At 46.6% G+C, this 16,659-nt stretch overlaps 1 protein-coding gene across 1 annotated transcript in view; it reads right to left on the reverse strand.

Moving 5' to 3' along the window:
• Positions 1-16,659, reverse strand: part of unc79 (unc-79 homolog, NALCN channel complex subunit) — a 201,467-nt gene that overhangs the window by 129,873 nt on the left and 54,935 nt on the right. The window contains exons 12-15 of the mRNA XM_078562184.1: positions 10,032-10,261; positions 6,978-7,149; positions 5,059-5,289; positions 1,216-1,406 (exon numbers count right to left, since the gene is read on the reverse strand). Coding sequence (XP_078418310.1) covers positions 1,216-1,406; positions 5,059-5,289; positions 6,978-7,149; positions 10,032-10,261 — 824 coding nt within the window. The remainder of the gene's footprint in view (positions 1-1,215; positions 1,407-5,058; positions 5,290-6,977; positions 7,150-10,031; positions 10,262-16,659) is intronic.

The raw sequence follows: 16,659 nt of genomic DNA on the forward strand, positions 1-16,659 counted from the left end.
CAAGGAAAATGGCAAAGGAAAAAGCTCATTATTTGATGAACAAAGGAGTTCTTCCTGGTGCCCTAACTGATATTTATCTCTCAACTAACATAATTAGAAAACAGGTTATTTGGTCATTACCACATTGCTGTTTGTGAGAGCTTGCTGTGTGTAAATTGACTGCTGTTTCCCCACACCGCAACAGTGACTATGGGCAAAGTTTAATGTTGGTGACGGGGACCCAGCCCACTGGCTGGAAAACGGATGGTAGGTTGCGTTGCCTCTGTTGGGGAAGGCTCACTAGAATTAAGTGCCCATCAGGCACTTAACTGGCTAGCCTTGGGCTTTCCCCAGGATTTAGGTTTTCAGGGGGCAGGAATCCCGCTGTCCAAGAGCTGTGAGCCAATCAGAGGCCAGCAGCTCCCCAATGCCTGTCAGCATCGCTGGGAGCAGAGCTGTTGCCGGTAATGCAAACACCAGAGACCTAGGATCGCTAGGCCACAGGTGAGTGAGGGCAGGATGGGAGTCGTGGGGAGAGGGATGCTGGCTAGGGGTGGAGGGTGTCAGAAGGAAGGGCAGAGGGTGGCTCTCGCTGGGACCTCCCCCCCCCAAAAGAGCTTTTTTTGGGCTCCCTGCATGGCAACTCTCCTGCCCACTGTTGGTTGGATACCAGTGAAGGAAGGGTGAAGTTTTAAGTGGGCAATAAGGGCCTTAATTAGCATCCAGGGGGGAAGACCATCCACAAGCCTTTCCGCCCCGGACTTAATCGGAATCCCCACCCCACATCCTCCTGTCCTATTAAATTCCCCCAACTCCAAGTTTGCCTGCCAGGAAGGGTAGTAAATTGCCTCTTATGTTTCAAAAGTACTTCATTGGATGTAAAGGCCTCAGGGACACTCTGAGCTCATGAAAGGCACTATATAAATGCTAGTCTTTTTTTCTTACTAAGCATTGAATGGATGAGTAAACTGTCCGAAAAGAGATGATCACGTGTCACAAAGCTTTTAGCATAGTGGCTTACACTATTCCAGTTCAACCATTTTTGAAAGAATTTTGTAAAACATGAGTAAAGTGGAAATATTATTCTGGTATCTTGTTACTTCCATGAAAATATTTGTAATTTTATCCCTTTGATTTTATTGCCACAGGCATGTTATAAAAGTTATGATCTCAAGCACTATAATTAAGAAAAAAAGAAATGGAAGTAAAGCATTTGACAACCATTTTTGCACGTACCTTAAAACTTCCTTAAACTCTTTTAACTGGTTATCCGGCACCTCAGTTCGAATAGATTCCAACCATTCTGGCATAATGCATTCCCACACAGCCTGGTTTATAACATTGTATGGAATAAGGCACAGGATTCGATTCAAGCCTTCTTTTAGCTGTGTCACAGTGCTGCAGCGCTTGTCCCAATACCCACCAACCTGAAAATATACATTGCCTCAGTACAACAGCAACTTGCATTTAGATAGCATCTTTCACGTAGAAAAAAAAATCCTAAAGCGCTTCACAGGAGCATAATCAGGCAAAAGCTGATACTGAGCCACAGATGGAGATATTAGGAGGGGCAACTAAAATAGGTCAAAGAGGTGGGTTTTAATTATCGGCAAAGCAAAAGAGAGAGGTTGAGACAGAGGTTTAGGGGGGAGCTCCAAAGCATAGCGCCTACACAGATGTCAATGGTCGAAAGGAGTGGGAGGGATACAGGAAAAGGAATTGAATGGATGGTCTCAATTTTCAAAGATGTCCATGAACTCCTCACACTAATTTGAGGCAAAAATGGAGGGGACAGGTTAGAGAAGATTAAAGAGAAGGTTGGCATTGGACAAAAGGGATATGCTTCAAATCTGCTATGATAGCAATTCATAATAGAATTAGTAAATTATATTAGGAAGAAGTTGCTTGATAGTCATTGTGTGTGCATCTTTTGAGGCTGAAATGCAGTCATGTTTCCTCACTATAGTTTGAGTAAGACTTTTTCTGTGTTGCTAGGACCATGCAAACCTCATCGATGGAAAGCATCCAATCAGATTTGAATGCTGAAGGTTGTAAGATTGACAAGATGCCTTGGGGTGATGTTCGATTACTTTTTAGGGATTTCTAGAGTTTTCCCTCGGTAGGTTAAAGAAGTTGAGTGTAGTCAGCCATGGCAACAGAAACAACATGCATTTTGCAGTCAGAGTTCAGAGGCAAGCTGGTTGATTGGTGACTAGGATCTGGGACTTAAAGTGTTAATTGGTAGTCAGAGCTGAGGGTCTGAATATTTAACCGTCAGATTTTGAGCCTGGCTGGAAGCATAGGAGCTGAGGCAGGGCCAGTTTGAGACTTTGGAAGATGAACTACAAGTTTATTTTGTTCAAAAATCCCGGGCAGGATTTTACCATCAGCAGAGGTCCCAACATCAAGAGAAAATGTGTATCATCAGCATGTACCAGCAGACGGTGGGAACTTCCACCTGAATTTTGCCGCTGGAAGCCAACTAAATGGCTGTCTCTAGGGCTACTGTCCTATTCCCCAAGAGCTGCCCACCCAATCAGAACATTGTGGGTGTACCTACACCACATGAACTGCAATAGTTCAAGAAGGCAGCTCTGCACCAACTTCTCATGGGTAATCAGGGATGGGCAATAAATGCTGGCCTAGCCAGCGACGCCCACATCCTATGGGTGTAAAAAAAAAAGTAACTCATCCCATCATTAACAAAAGCCAACAGCATGATAAAATAGCCCTTAATAGGCCCTTTAATTATGTAAACTGATTGTCCCCCTCCTTGGGCCAGTAGCGTGTCCACTTACAGTCCTGTCATTGGTAAAATTCCCCAATGGCAGGACCACATCAAGTAGTCACCCTGTCGTTCTTCCCACATCCTGAGAGCCATTAAATTCATCCCCCTGGATCCTGAGCAGATGAAAGCATTTTACATATTTTACTAATCCAACTGAATTCTGTGGAACAAGCTTTGATGAATTATTATATTGCCTTTTCAATTCTGGGACATGTGCTCAATCACAACTAACAGGCTGAAGGCTCCTATTTCACACCCTTTCATTACTATTAAGGGTTCTATATAGCAATGTCAGGCATGAATTAACTTTGCACATCTTTAATGCAGTTCACAGTGCATGCAATCCACAACACAAGCTGCTTTTAATCTGAGCACTAGCTTAAAAAAATATTCATTAACAGTTATAGTCAAACATTAATCTATCTTTCTCACTCAATTGCTGTGCATTCACGATCATCTTAATAAATCAACAGTCTTGCTCAATGTGGTCATAATGTTATAGAATAATATTAACACATTATAGGGAAAACTTTAACATGTTTGAGTGTGTGGGTTTGGATGCAGGGGGGGAGGTCTAGGGGGTGATGGGGGGTTAACTGGGGAAAAATTCCAAGAGTGTCAGGAAGCTGGCTCCAACCCACCAACATCCAGGTCATACCTAGGTCCTGGGGCTGAATTAAATGTGCCCAATGAGGCGGGCTGCAAAGTATGCACAGGCCATTTGTTTAGGTGGAGAGGGTATGGAGTGGGGACCCTGCCACCTCCTAATGATTAAGTCTGGTTGGGTTGAGGGGGGAAGGATTGAGGTGGCCTTCCTGCTCAGATGCCAATTTAGGGCCTTAAGTGGGAAAATTAAAGCTCACTTGGGGGCCTCATCCTACTTCCACTGGTATTCAACCAGCAGTAGATGGAGGACCCATCATGTGATGGACAGAGCAACAAGCAAATCCTGTCAAGTTTGTCTGTGGCCTTCTGTGGACAAGTGGGTGGGGGTGGGAGGGTCCCTTGTTCAAAGACAGTGCTTGATTGAGAGAACCATCATCGGGAATGGGGGGTGCCTGATAAGAGCTTGTCCGCCTGCCCTTTCCCTCAACCACCCTCTGCAACCCCCTTGCCGATTACCCCCACTCCATGACCCCCATCCCACCACCACTTACCTTTTTAAAGGGATCCCATTATCAACCTTGGCAAACGTCAAAGTGTATTACCAGCAGCAGTCACTGCTCCCAGTGGCCCTGCCGGGAATGGAAAACTGCCGGCCCTTGATTGGATAGTAACTCTTGGGGGGCGTGATTTCCTCCCTACTGGGGCAATTCCTGGAATTATATGTCCCTGGGCGAGCCAGGAGCCCTGGCAGCAGGTTTCCCACTGCCAACTAGGGACTTAATTCCCTCAGGGCTCCCGGAGATCAGGTCAGCAGTGGTTCCATCAGTTTTGGTGACAGATGTCAGCACCCCACCCCCCGGCTGCCTTGTTAAACTCTGGCCCTGGGGACAAGGGGCAGGCAACCAACTCACTCCCAGGAAGCAGGAAGCATTTGAAATATGTTAATGAGACTGGAAGCCTCAGATTTAACCAGCTTTGCAGCAGGTTATACAATTGTCGGCTGGGTTTCCCATACCTTGAAAAACCCAGCAGCTTAAAGATAGCGAGGGTAACTTCAGGGAGAAGTTAAGTAGACAGGGTGCACTGCAGCTATTGTACAGCGCTGGTGGAGGGAATGGATGTTTATACCAATGGATGACTGCCAATCAAGCGGACTGCTTTGTCCTGGACAGATTCGAGCTTCTTGAGTGTTGCTGGAGCTGCACCCTCCAGGCAAGTGGAGAGTATACAATTACACTCTTGGTTTGTGCACTGTAGGTGGTAGAAACGTTTTGGGGAGTCAAAAGATGAGTCACCAGTGACAGAACGCCCAAAATCTGACCTGCTCCAGTTGCCATGGCATTTGAGTGCTGGTCCAATAAAGTTTCCTATCAACGGTGACTCCCAGAATGTGAGGGGGACATGTTATTGGTAATGCCTATGATTGTTAAGGGGAGGTGTTTATGCATTGTAAATCGTCATTGCCTGACAAGAGTATTAACTGTCACACTGATCAGCCCAAGTTTGGATGTTGTCCCATTTTGCTGCATGCAGGCACAGACTGTTTCATTACCGGAGGAACTGTGAATGGAGCTGAATATTTCTGAGGTTAAGATGTAGAAAACATCACTGGCCAGCTTAGCTTTGTCCTGCTTTTTGTGGATGGGATATACCTGGAGGATTTTCAGGTTAAAAAAAAAACTTACTCTTGCAAACTCCATAGGTTTGGGAAGAAGACACATGACCATGACATCAAATCGAACGTCACAAACAGTCTTCAACCATTTGGTGACAAATTGAGGCTTCAGCTTTTCCACCAGGCTCCCCACTTCATCATCAAGCATGTAGGCAGTGGAATGAAACCACTGAAACATCATGCTGACCAACCTGGCTAAACTTTCTGTAGGTGTGTTTTCACTTGGAGTGCAAAGACTAACCTATACAGTAAAAGAAGTAAACACAGAAGTTTTGCACGAATTATTTATGTGACCTAGTGGGGCAAATTCTCATCTCCACCCCTGCATGGGTGGTATGTTGGCAAGCAGGTCACACAACTACCGTCGATCTTGCCCAATTTTTATTCCATCGTTTTCTACTAGTTAATCTTTCACACACTGAAGACAAGAATTTGCCCCAAAGTAACATTTCAATGGTAAACATCATATATTAGGTGATCATAGTAATGAAAAACAAAACCGGGTGATACAATAACACAAAGTTTGTCAAGTACACAACCTACAATACTGTACAGTGATTAGCAACGCATTACTGGGGAGTGGTGGTGATGGGGGCAAATCCATCTTGCGCAGTCATGTTGTTCAGAGGAGGGAAAGTAAAGTTCTCTACCTGCATTCTTAAATGTATACAGAAACTTCTGTTTGTTGTGGGGGGAGGATTGAGCATTGTTGGGGGTGTGGAGGTGGGGGAGAGGGTGAACATTGTTGGAGGGGTGGGTGCGGCATGAACACTGTCACGGATGTGAATATTGCTAGGGGGGAGGGATTAACATTGCCATCAGGGGGGAACATTGTTGGGCATACGTGGTGCTAGTGCGCTCTGACACTCTGGCTGATTTACTTCGAGCTCCACTCCTCAGCAAGCTTTACACCTGCTGGGAAAAGCTTGGAGTAAATCCATGTAAAAACCAGAATAAGTATAGGGCAAAGAGCCCAAGTCCCCGTGGTTCTGGCCATCTGATTCCACTGTCGCAGGGAATCGTGCAATAGCCCAGCAAGTAAAACCAGCAATCAGAAGTTTAAACCTCCCGTGCGTGCGCCCATCAAGACTTCCTTAGGGTCTCGATGAGCGTCAGTAACTTAAGTTGAGTCATTCACCACTCCCCAAATCAGAATGTTCAGCTCATTATCACCTTTCAATTCACTCATAGGCATTTTCATTATCTTCCATGCACTAAGTTTGTTCCAATATAGACATAGAGCAGGATCTGCCAGTTGGCAAGCGGGGGCAGGGTGGAACTCCCGACGTCACCCCACGTCATTTCCATTTTCAGGTTGGCGGGGGCGCAGCCAAGTCAGCTGCGCTCCCACCAACCTGTCAACGGCCTATTGAGAGGCCATTGAAAAATGAATTAAGGTAATTAATGGACCTGCCCGTCCAACCTTAAGGTTGGCGGACAGGCCGGGAGCCCTGGCTGGCTTCGGGAAAAGCATGAAACCTCATCCACGGGCAGGGTGAGGTTTCATGAGGGTATTTAAATTTTTATCAAATCTTTCAATAAAAGTTATGGACAAGTCCCAACTCATGTGACAGTGTCACATGAGGGGACATGTCAGGGAAATTTTTTTATCATTTCTATTAAAAATGTTAATTCCGAGCCGATCTCCCTGAGGCAGCACTTAGCCTCAGGGAGGTCTGTGCACTCTTTCATGTGCACGTACGAAAGAGCACACCCCCGGCTGAGGGAATCCCTCTCCCCCCACCCGCACAGGGGGAGCTTCCTGGTGGACGTCACGCTGGGCGGGCCTTAATTGGCCCGCCCACATAAAATGGCAGATCGGAGGCGCACCCGCCCGTGCCCACTCCCACACTTCCCCCCAATGGGGGGGAGGGGGGGGGGAATTTTTCCCATAAATGCTGCGTTAAATTATCATTTTTATTTACTTACCAAAACCCAGATTCCAAACTGACTTAATAGCCGCTGATCATTTTTATCATCATCCTTGTTATCATACTCCATATTGTCCAATGAAGGTTGGGATAAGGACAGCCCCATTTGTCTTCTTCGATTTAATTCAAACTCCCGCTGCTCTGCATGATATTCAGCTTCTTTTAGCAAACTACAGTAAAACAATCAGAGGTGCAACTGCTAAAAAATTCTCATTTTGGGAACAATAATTTCAGCATCATTACCAATTGTAAACAAAAATCCTCTCAACAACTTTATTTTGACCACAACCATCAATAATTCTCTTAGTTGAACAACCAAACTTTAAATCAGTAGTGGCAGCATTTTGAAGGAGTCTAAAGGCCACATTCCCTGCGCCAGGGGAGTTTCATTCCTTTGCTTATTTTATTTCTTTCAGAGTTCAACAAAATAAACTTATGATCCTAGCCAGGCAATCAACTGCTGACACAGTGCAGGCATTTGGCATTTCCTGATGGAGGCTAAAGATATAGAGCAGAATCTTCTCTTCAGCGTGCGCCGTCGATGCTTAAAATGACGCGCGGTGACGTCATACATGCATCCTGAGGTCCCCGCACTTCATTCTGATCTTCCGCTTGGCAGGCACGCACTGGAGTCGGTTGCATGCCCGCCGACCTGACAAAGGCCTGTTAAGGCCATTAATGAAACAATTAACCGAATTGAGAAAGCTGCCCGTCCAACCTTAAAGTTGGCGGCCAGGCAAAGAGCCCAGGCGGCCTTCGCATTTTTCATGAAACTTCATCCATGATGAGGTTTCATGAAGGATATATTAATGAAATAAAAATTATCAAAATTCATAAACATGTCCCAGGTCATGAGGGGACATGTCTAAATAATTTTATTTTTCCTTTTTTTTTTAACCACTTTACAACTGCATTTAATCTCCCTGAGGCACGGAGCAGGCCCCAACTCTCAGCTGCCGGGTGCACATCACGCTGGGTGGGCCATAATTGGCCCGCCCACGTAAAATGGCGGCGCCCAGCCAATCGCGAGCAGCGATCAGCTCCACGCCCATCCACGTCCACTTCCGACCAGCCCACCAAAGGGGAGAAAATTCTCCCCATAAAAAAACTAAATTATGATTTAGATTTTCACTAAATCGGGATGACTCAGGAGCCCTTTAAAAATGGTGGGTGGGCCTGATTCCAGGAACCTGACCCAATTCCTGGGCTGTCTGACTTTTGGGAGTGTCTTTAAAGGGTGCAGGGTGGTTACTGTCAAAAGCCCTCATCCGACACTTCCGACCTGGCTGGTTCCATTGCGGAGATAGGCATCCCTTACTCCTCCAGAATTTTCACGGAGTCAGGGCAGGTTTTTAAACAGTCATGGTTCACAGCCCCTCAGAGGGGTCATGAACCCTAGTCTGCATGGGGAGCCTTTTAAAAGGTAAGTTCAAAAGGTCCTCCACATGTCCCCAATGCCAAGCTCTGCCCTTCCACCCACCCCCATATGCCAAGCTATGGCACTTCTGCACTCATTGATCTACTGTACACTATCTAGAACCTATAGTGTATAGTAGCATGTGTAAAAGAAACTTTGGAAAAAAGTATTTCATTCATAATGTTCTCCTATGTTGAAAAAGATTCATTTTGCTGCAAGCTCATTACAGTGTCAATCACCCCTTAAAGTATCAATAACAAAAACCACAAACCCTTGAAACCACTTAACTTGTGTAAACAAATATTGTGAAGTTGACAGCAGCGCTGGGAGATCCTGGGCTGTCAATCAAAGAATGTTTTCTCTGGAGAATAGATGGTTTACTACTCTAATGGTTGTCTGAATTTTCAGCCAAGCCTCATTATGTAAGCTTGGCTGAGAGCCCAGACAACTATTAGAGTTCTAAAACACCTGTTCCCCAGTGGAAATGCTGTTTGATTGACAACTCAGGTTCCCTGATCTCTGCTGTCAATTTCACAATGTTTATTTACACAAGCCAAGTGGTTTCATGGGTTTGTGGGGTTTTTGTTATTGATACTTTAAAGGGCCTGGATGATTGACACTATTATTAGCTTGCAGTGAAATGACGTATTTTCAACATGGGAGAAGGTTATGAATGAATTACTTTTTTCAAAATCTTTTTACACATACTACTACACTATAGAATTCATAGGTTCTAGACAGTGTACAGTGGGTAAGTGCACATGGAATTACCATAGTTTGGCATGGGGGCATGAGGAGTCAAAAGGGGTTGGATGGAAGGGCATAGTTTGTCACACGAAGCATGAGATGCCATTGGGAGTGGCTGGAAGGGCATAGTTTGGCATGGGAAGCATGAGGGGCCATTGGGGGTGGGTGGAAGGGCAGAACTTGGCAATGGTGGCATGTAGGGCCATGGGGGTAGGTGGAAAGCAGAGTTTGGCAGAGCAGCATGAAAGGCCATAGGGGTGGGTGGAGTGGCAGAGCTTGGCATTGGGGCATGAGGGATACTGGGGTTGGGTGGGGGGGCATGAGGTTGCATGGATGAGAAATGGGGAGTGTTTGGAGGATGAGGGGCTGTGAGAGGTGAGGGATAGAGGGACTTTGTGCTTTTATTTTAACGGGGTCAAAGGCCCACTGCACCGAGGCGGGCCTTTTAAACAGCCCACCTCCATGCCTGGTAGCCTGTGGCTGCCTCCAAACCTCTTCCTGGGTCGGCTGGCCCGACTACAACCAGCACTCAGCCCCCCGACAATGAAGCTACTGCCTTTGCGAGGTGGGCAGGCCGCGCCAGGTATTTTCCTGACTCCAGGATGAAAATGCAGGCCTATGTGTCACTAAAATATATACTGGTATCACCAAAAAATGTAAAAACGATTTCTGAAATATTGATGGTATAATTTTATATATTAGAAACTACATAGGACATAATACATGGGAAATAACCATGAATTTCCAAGTGCACAGAATGCTTTTCTTACAGAAGTTAAGCCTATTATTATATAGGTATGGTTAACCATTACCAATGTGGCAGAGTATGTAACACCCATTACAATATATCAAGAAGATCTATTTTTAAAGATTAATATTATTGATTACCTGACTACTGATTCCACAGTGCAGACTAGTTCCTCTGCACCACACTCTCTGGTGTTCATAGGAGGAGGCGAAGTCTGGTAAAGATGAGTCTCTGCTGCAGCGCCAATCTCGCTGCTATGGTGGTTGTAGTGGCACCTTTTGCAGTAGCGCACTGGCCTGTTACCATGACGACCACAGCATCCTGCTGAGAAGCAGGTAACAATGGCTCTCCGAACATGTGAGCTACAATTCTTATGAGAAGCAAAAACCTTCATATTAATTTATAAAGCCACACGTTCGCATTTTTATTACCAGAAAACATTTTCAGTCTGTTATCAAGCGCTAAACTTCAAAACAACCCCATGATGCGGATTGTAATGGAGTGACCAACAACATTGGATGACTTCTGATATTTTCTTTGCTGTTGATGAAACATGATGGACCACCTTAAAAGTAATATCTGCTTCCATTTTTAAATGCCATTTGTGGTTAGTTATACGTTAGAAATTTCCAGACAACCCACACAGATACAGTCCAGATGGCAATCCTAGCAGCAGTCCAGTTAAGCTGGGTACATGCAATAAAAATAAAATAACATCTGTAGACAGAGAAAACCAGTTAACATTTCATAACTATGTTCATACAGTGCTAATGAAAGATCATCAATAAGAAATGCTAGCTCTGTTTCTCTCACCACAGACTCTACCTGACCTGCTGAGTGTTTCCAGAATTTTCAGTTTTTATTTCGGATTTCCAGCACCTGTAGTATTTTGCTTTTCAGTTATAGTGTGTGATGAGTCAAATTTGTTTCCAACTCCACCACCTAATTTTCTTCACCAAGAGGAAAAGGGATCTTAAATTTGGAACCAACCTATAAATTAGCATATCTTCACAGTCCATTCCCTCAACTATAAAAATGGATAAATAGAAAATTAAAGTCTCGGTGACGTTAAATTTAAAAATATTTGTCATTAACAATGTAAATTCTAAAAGCGGATGTGAGTGTATTTTCAATATCAAGTGACCTTCTCCTTTAATCTTGCTAAGCTAAACAAAATCTTGCAAGATATTTAACATCAACTGAAAGTTCCCACCAATTTCACCTAACTAAAATTAACTTTCAGATTAGTCAACAAGCAACAATTCCATTAAGAAGAGTCCTGACAAGTATCTCTTCAGGTCCAAAATGGAGATAACCAGATGACCACGAGGAACCCAACATAAGAATCTCACCGAACAGCTAAGATTTATAATGTATTCATAAATGACATCGGCTGACCAGATTGTTGTTGGAAGTGTAGCTTTAGTCATCAGTGGGAAGTACCAGGTATTGCCAGGTTCCGTTCTAATTTCTTTATTCCATCTCCTCTACAAGGGACTATCAAATATATTGAAACATGTAACTCTGCTTAACATAAAAATTTACAGGAGCAGCTAAATGCCAGTAGGGCCATCAAAGGTGTTGTGTGTGCCTGCATGCCATTGTAATGTAAAAGTGCTCAACAGTGCAAGGGTTAATATGGGTCTGGAGAATAGCACCACCCATGGTATGATGTACAGAGACAGAGTCACATGGTAATAGACTTGGAGAACAATCGAGAATGAACCTGCATAGGAGCAGCACCATGCCTGGCACTAACTGGAATCTATACATAGTTAAGCATTACCAATAAATGGTTCATGTTTAAACATGGAATTCTCAAGATCTCATCAGTGAGACACCAAATAAACCTGTAACACAACAAAAAAGTATTTGTATTTTCTGTACTTAACACCCTGTGGTGGACACTGCTCAGGTGATGAGCAAAATACGTAACCAATTCTTTTTTTTTGTTTAAACGAAACACTTATTCTCCTTTTTTAACATCAAATCAGGTATGTGGTTGAAATTCTTTCCTACAATGAAATGTATTCCAGTTACATTGCAGAAAACAGCTGACAAATTCAGCTACTTTACAGGAGATCAAATTGGACAGTAGATCGCAGCAATGCTGGCCAATCCCTGTATCTGGAACGTGCTTTATTGTCACACCTGTATTCTCTGGTCATTGCTCTTTGCATAACAATGTCAAATCACTTCAGAACTGAAAAGCTGATATTAATTGTTGATCATACGTCTGGAGTTAAACTACATAAAGTATCTGAGAGATGTAAAACTGCATAAAAAGCAGTTAGATAGATTATGACTTAAAGGAGGGAAGAGTTTGCATTATTTGCAGCAAATAGAAAACCACTAAAATTTTACTGCAAATTACAGAAAAGGAAATTTACTATCCTTCCATCCAAGTCTCCTCTCAACTCCCAATCACCTGGGGATGGAAAACATCTAGGGGGAGAATTTCCGCCGCCTCTCCCACCCCCACCAATATCGGGGGAGGAGTATGCGGGGGTGGGCGTGGGCGGGTGCAGGCCTAATCAGCACCCCTAATCGGCGCCCCCGACCAGGTCCATGCAGCCATTTTATGTGGGCGAGCCAATTAAGGCCCGCCCAACATGACATGTGCCCAGAAGCGCTGAGCGCTCCCTGTGTGGGCGGGGGGGGAGGGGTTCCCTGAGTCGGGGCCTGCAGTCTTTCACGCGCTGGATGCACAAATCTCCCTGACAGTGTCACATGAGCTGGGATATGTCAATGAATTTTTAAAAATATTCTTAATCAATTTATAAACTTTTGTTTTTTTGGAAAAATATACTTTATTCATAAAATATCTGGAAGAACATACCAAACCATTTCAAAATCACCATCACAAAGGTACAATCAGGTTCAACTTTTACAACATGTATCACAAGGTGCATCAATACAATAAATGAATATTACAATCATTTGCAGACATTCATTTTGAGCTGTACAGCCCGAGGGGCTCTAAACAGTTCCCAGTCCCTTAGTGCACTATGGCAGAAAGGTCTTAGACAGCGACCTTTCCCCATTGCGCCTTTGCGGTAGCTGCCCCAAGCTTTAGTGCGTCCCTCAGCACGTAGTCCTGAACTTTGGAATGTGCCAGTCTGCAACACTCGGTCGGGGACAACTCATTGCGCTGGAAGACCAACAAGTTTCGGGCAGACCAAAGAACGTCTTTCACCGAGTTGATGATCCTCCAGCTGCAGTTGATGTTTGTCTTGGTGTGTGTCCCTGGGAACAGCCCGTAGAGCACAGAGTCCTGTGTCACAGAACTGCTCGGGATGAACCTCGACAGAAACCACTGCGTCTCTCTCCAGACCTTCTTTGCAAAGGCACAATTCACAAGGAGGTGAACAACGATCTCGTCTCCACCACAGCCACCTCGAGGGCAACGTGCAGAGGGGGGTGAGACTCCTGGCGTGTAGGAAGGATCTGACGGGGTGGGCCTTTCTCACCACCAGCCAAGCTACGTCTTGGTGCTTGTTGTAAAGTCCTGGCGATGAGGCATTCTGCCAAATGACTTTGACAGTCTGCTCGGGGAACCATCCCACAGGATCCACCCTCTCCTTTTCCCGCAGGGCCTCTAAGACGTTACGTGCCGACCACTGCCTGATGGACTTGTGGTCAAAGCTGTTTCTCTGCATAAATTTTTCCACAAGTGACAGGTGGTACGGCATGGTCCCACTACTCGGAGTGTTCCGTGGCAGCGTGGCCAGACCCATCCTTCGCAACACCGGGGACAGGTAGAACCTCAGCACGTAGTGACACTTGGTGTTTGCGTACTGAGGGTCTACGCACCGCTTGATGCAGCCGCACACAAAGGTGGCCATCAGTATGAGGGCGATGTTGGGCACGTTTTTTCCCCCTTTATCTAGAGGCTTGTACATCGCGTCCCTGCGGACACGATCCATTTTCGACCTCCAGATAAAGCGAAAGGTGGCTTGGGTGATTGCCATCGCGCAGGAGTGTGGAATGGGCCAGACCTGCGCCATGTACAGCAACAGCGAGAGTGCCTCACTCCTGATGACCAGGTTCTTACCCGCAATGGAGAGGGAGCGTCGCTCCCTCATGCCCAGTTTCCTTTTCACCATAGACACTCGCTCCTTCCAGTTTCTAACGCATGCCCCGGTCCCTCCGAACCATATCCCCAGCACCTTCAGGCCGTCAGCCCTGAGGGTGAAGGGGACAAAGGATCGATCAGCCCAGTTCCTGAAGAACATGGCCTCGCTCTTCCCACGATTTACCTTGGCTCCCAGAGGCCAGTTTGAACTGGTCACAGATGTGGATCAGTCTGCGCACCGACAGCGGATCCGAGCAGAAGACGGCGACATCGTCCATGTACAGGGAGGCTTTGATCTGAGTGCCTCCACTGCCTGGGATCGTCACTCTTCTTATGCCCGGATCCTTCCTGATGGACTCAGCAAAGGGTTCTATGCAACACACAAACAGGACAGGGGAGAGAGGGCATCCCTGCCTGACTCTAGATTTAAAAGGAAAGCTATCTGATTCCCATCCATTGATTGAGACTGCGCTACTGATGTTAGTGTAGAGCAGTTGGATCCAATTGCGAATTCCCTCCCCAACCCCCATTTTGGAGAGCACATCCACCACGTAGGTGTGCGATATTCTGTCAAAGGCCTTCTCCTGATCCAGGCTGATGAGGCAGGTGTCCACCCCCCTGTCCTGCACATAGGCAATCGTATCCCTGAGCAGCGCGAGGCTGTCAGAGATCTTCCTGCCTGGCACAGTGCAGGTCTGGTCGGGGTGGATCACCAATTCCAGAGCAGATTTGACCCGATTGGCGATGACCTTGGACAGAATCTTATAGTCCACATTCAACCGTGAAATGGGTTGCCAATTTCTAATTTCCTCCCTTTCCCCCATGTGCTTGTAGATGAGGGTGATGATGCCTTTCCTCATGGATACTGACATACTGCCGGCCAGGAGCATACTCTCGTACACTTCTAGCAGGTCTGGGCCGGTCCAGTCCCACAGAGCCGAATACAACTCCACCGGCAAGCCATCGCTTCCGGGAGTCTTACTCTTCTCGAAGGACTCAAGGGCCTTAGTCAGTTCATCAGGAGTTAGCGGTCTGTCCAGGCTCTCCCGTGTATTGTCGTCTAAGACCTCCATGATAGAGGACAGGAAGGACTGGGAGGCCGTGCTATCTGTGGGCTTCACGTCATACAATCCGGCATAAAAAGATTTGCTGATCCTCAGAATGTCGGACTGTGATGACTTTACTAAGCCGTCTTCTTCCTTCAGGCTGCTGATCACAGAGCTCTCTCTGTGTACCTTTTGGAAGAAGAAACGTGAGCACGTCTCATCCTGCTCCACGGAGCGGATTCTGGAACAGAAGATGATCTCGGAGGCCTCCGAGTCAAAGAGCGAGGCTTGTTGGCTCTTCACCTCTTGGAGTTCTTCCTCGACATTGACCCCCATCGACTGCAGCCGGAGCAGATTCTGCATGTTTTTCTGGAGTCGGGACATTTCCCTCTGTTCTTTTCTAGCTTTCTGGGTGCCTTTGAGGATGAAAAACCTCCTGATGTTTCCCTCGATCGCTTCCCACCAGTGTGTCAGGGACTCAAAGAGGGGTTTCACGGTTCTCCAACCTTTGTAATCCCTCTTGAGCTCCTCAATGTTCTCTGGGGTCAGCAGTTGCACGTTTAGCTTCCATGCCCCCCTGCCCACCCTCTGGTCTTTCTCTAAGTGGCAGTCAGCCAGTAGGAGGCAGTGGTCAGAGAAGAACACCGGCTTGACGTCGGTGGATCTGACTGCGAACGCTCGGGACACAAACAGGAAGTCTATCCTGGAATGGATGGACCCATCTGGCCGCGACCAGGTGTATCTACGCTGCGCTCCGTCTGCAGGGTTGCTGAAGACGTCGTGCAGTTTAGCATCCTTTACTGTTTCCATCAGGGATCTGGACGTAGCGTCCAATGTGCTGTCGGCCCTGCTGGATTGTCCAGCCACATTGATGATGCAGTTGAAGTCGCCGCCCAGAATGACCGGCCTGGAGGTCGCCAGCAGCAGTGGGAGCTGCTGAAAAACCTCCAGCCGCTCGGCCTTTTGTGCCGGGGCGTACACGTTAATTAACCGGAGTGGAACATTCTTGTACATTACGTCTGCTACGAGGAGGCGCCTGCCCACCACCTCCTTAACCTGGGAGACGGTGAAGTGTCTCCCCGCAGCAGAATACCCAGGCCGGAGGAACGAGAGTCGTTTCCGCCCGACCAGATCGATGGCCCATGGGACCACCATCGTGACCATTGCCTGTAGGAGCTGAGGTGCGGTATCGCAGACTCCTGCAGAAACAACAGGTCAGCTTTGACCTTGGCAAGGTAGTCCAAGGTCGCAACACATCGCGTAGTAGATTTAATGCTACGCACATTTATGGATACAATCTTTACACCCATTTTAAAGCATTTATTCTCTTACCAAATCTGTTGTCTCTGAGAGTCCCAGACCTTTGGTCTGCTCCTTCATACCCATAGTGTGCGCAAATTGCCTCACTTTGGATGAGCTGAGGAAACTGTCCTGAACCTCCCCATTGGCAATGTTCTGCTCAGGTGGCATCTAGGGGTTCGTGCAGAGAGCGGGATTTGAAATGTCCTTTGTTGGAGAAGCTTCTCCAATCCTCTCCCCACTCTGGGGCGTTGCTGCTCCCGGCTTCCCGGAACTGGGGTGTGCTGAGCGCCTCACGGCTCCCAGATTCCTGGGGCTGGGGTGCGCTGGCCTCTTCGGGTTGTGGGC

The sequence above is a fragment of the Cetorhinus maximus genome, chromosome 18 (genome assembly GCF_964194155.1).
Source record: "Cetorhinus maximus chromosome 18, sCetMax3.hap1.1, whole genome shotgun sequence".
Classification (NCBI taxonomy): Eukaryota; Metazoa; Chordata; class Chondrichthyes; order Lamniformes; family Cetorhinidae; genus Cetorhinus; species Cetorhinus maximus.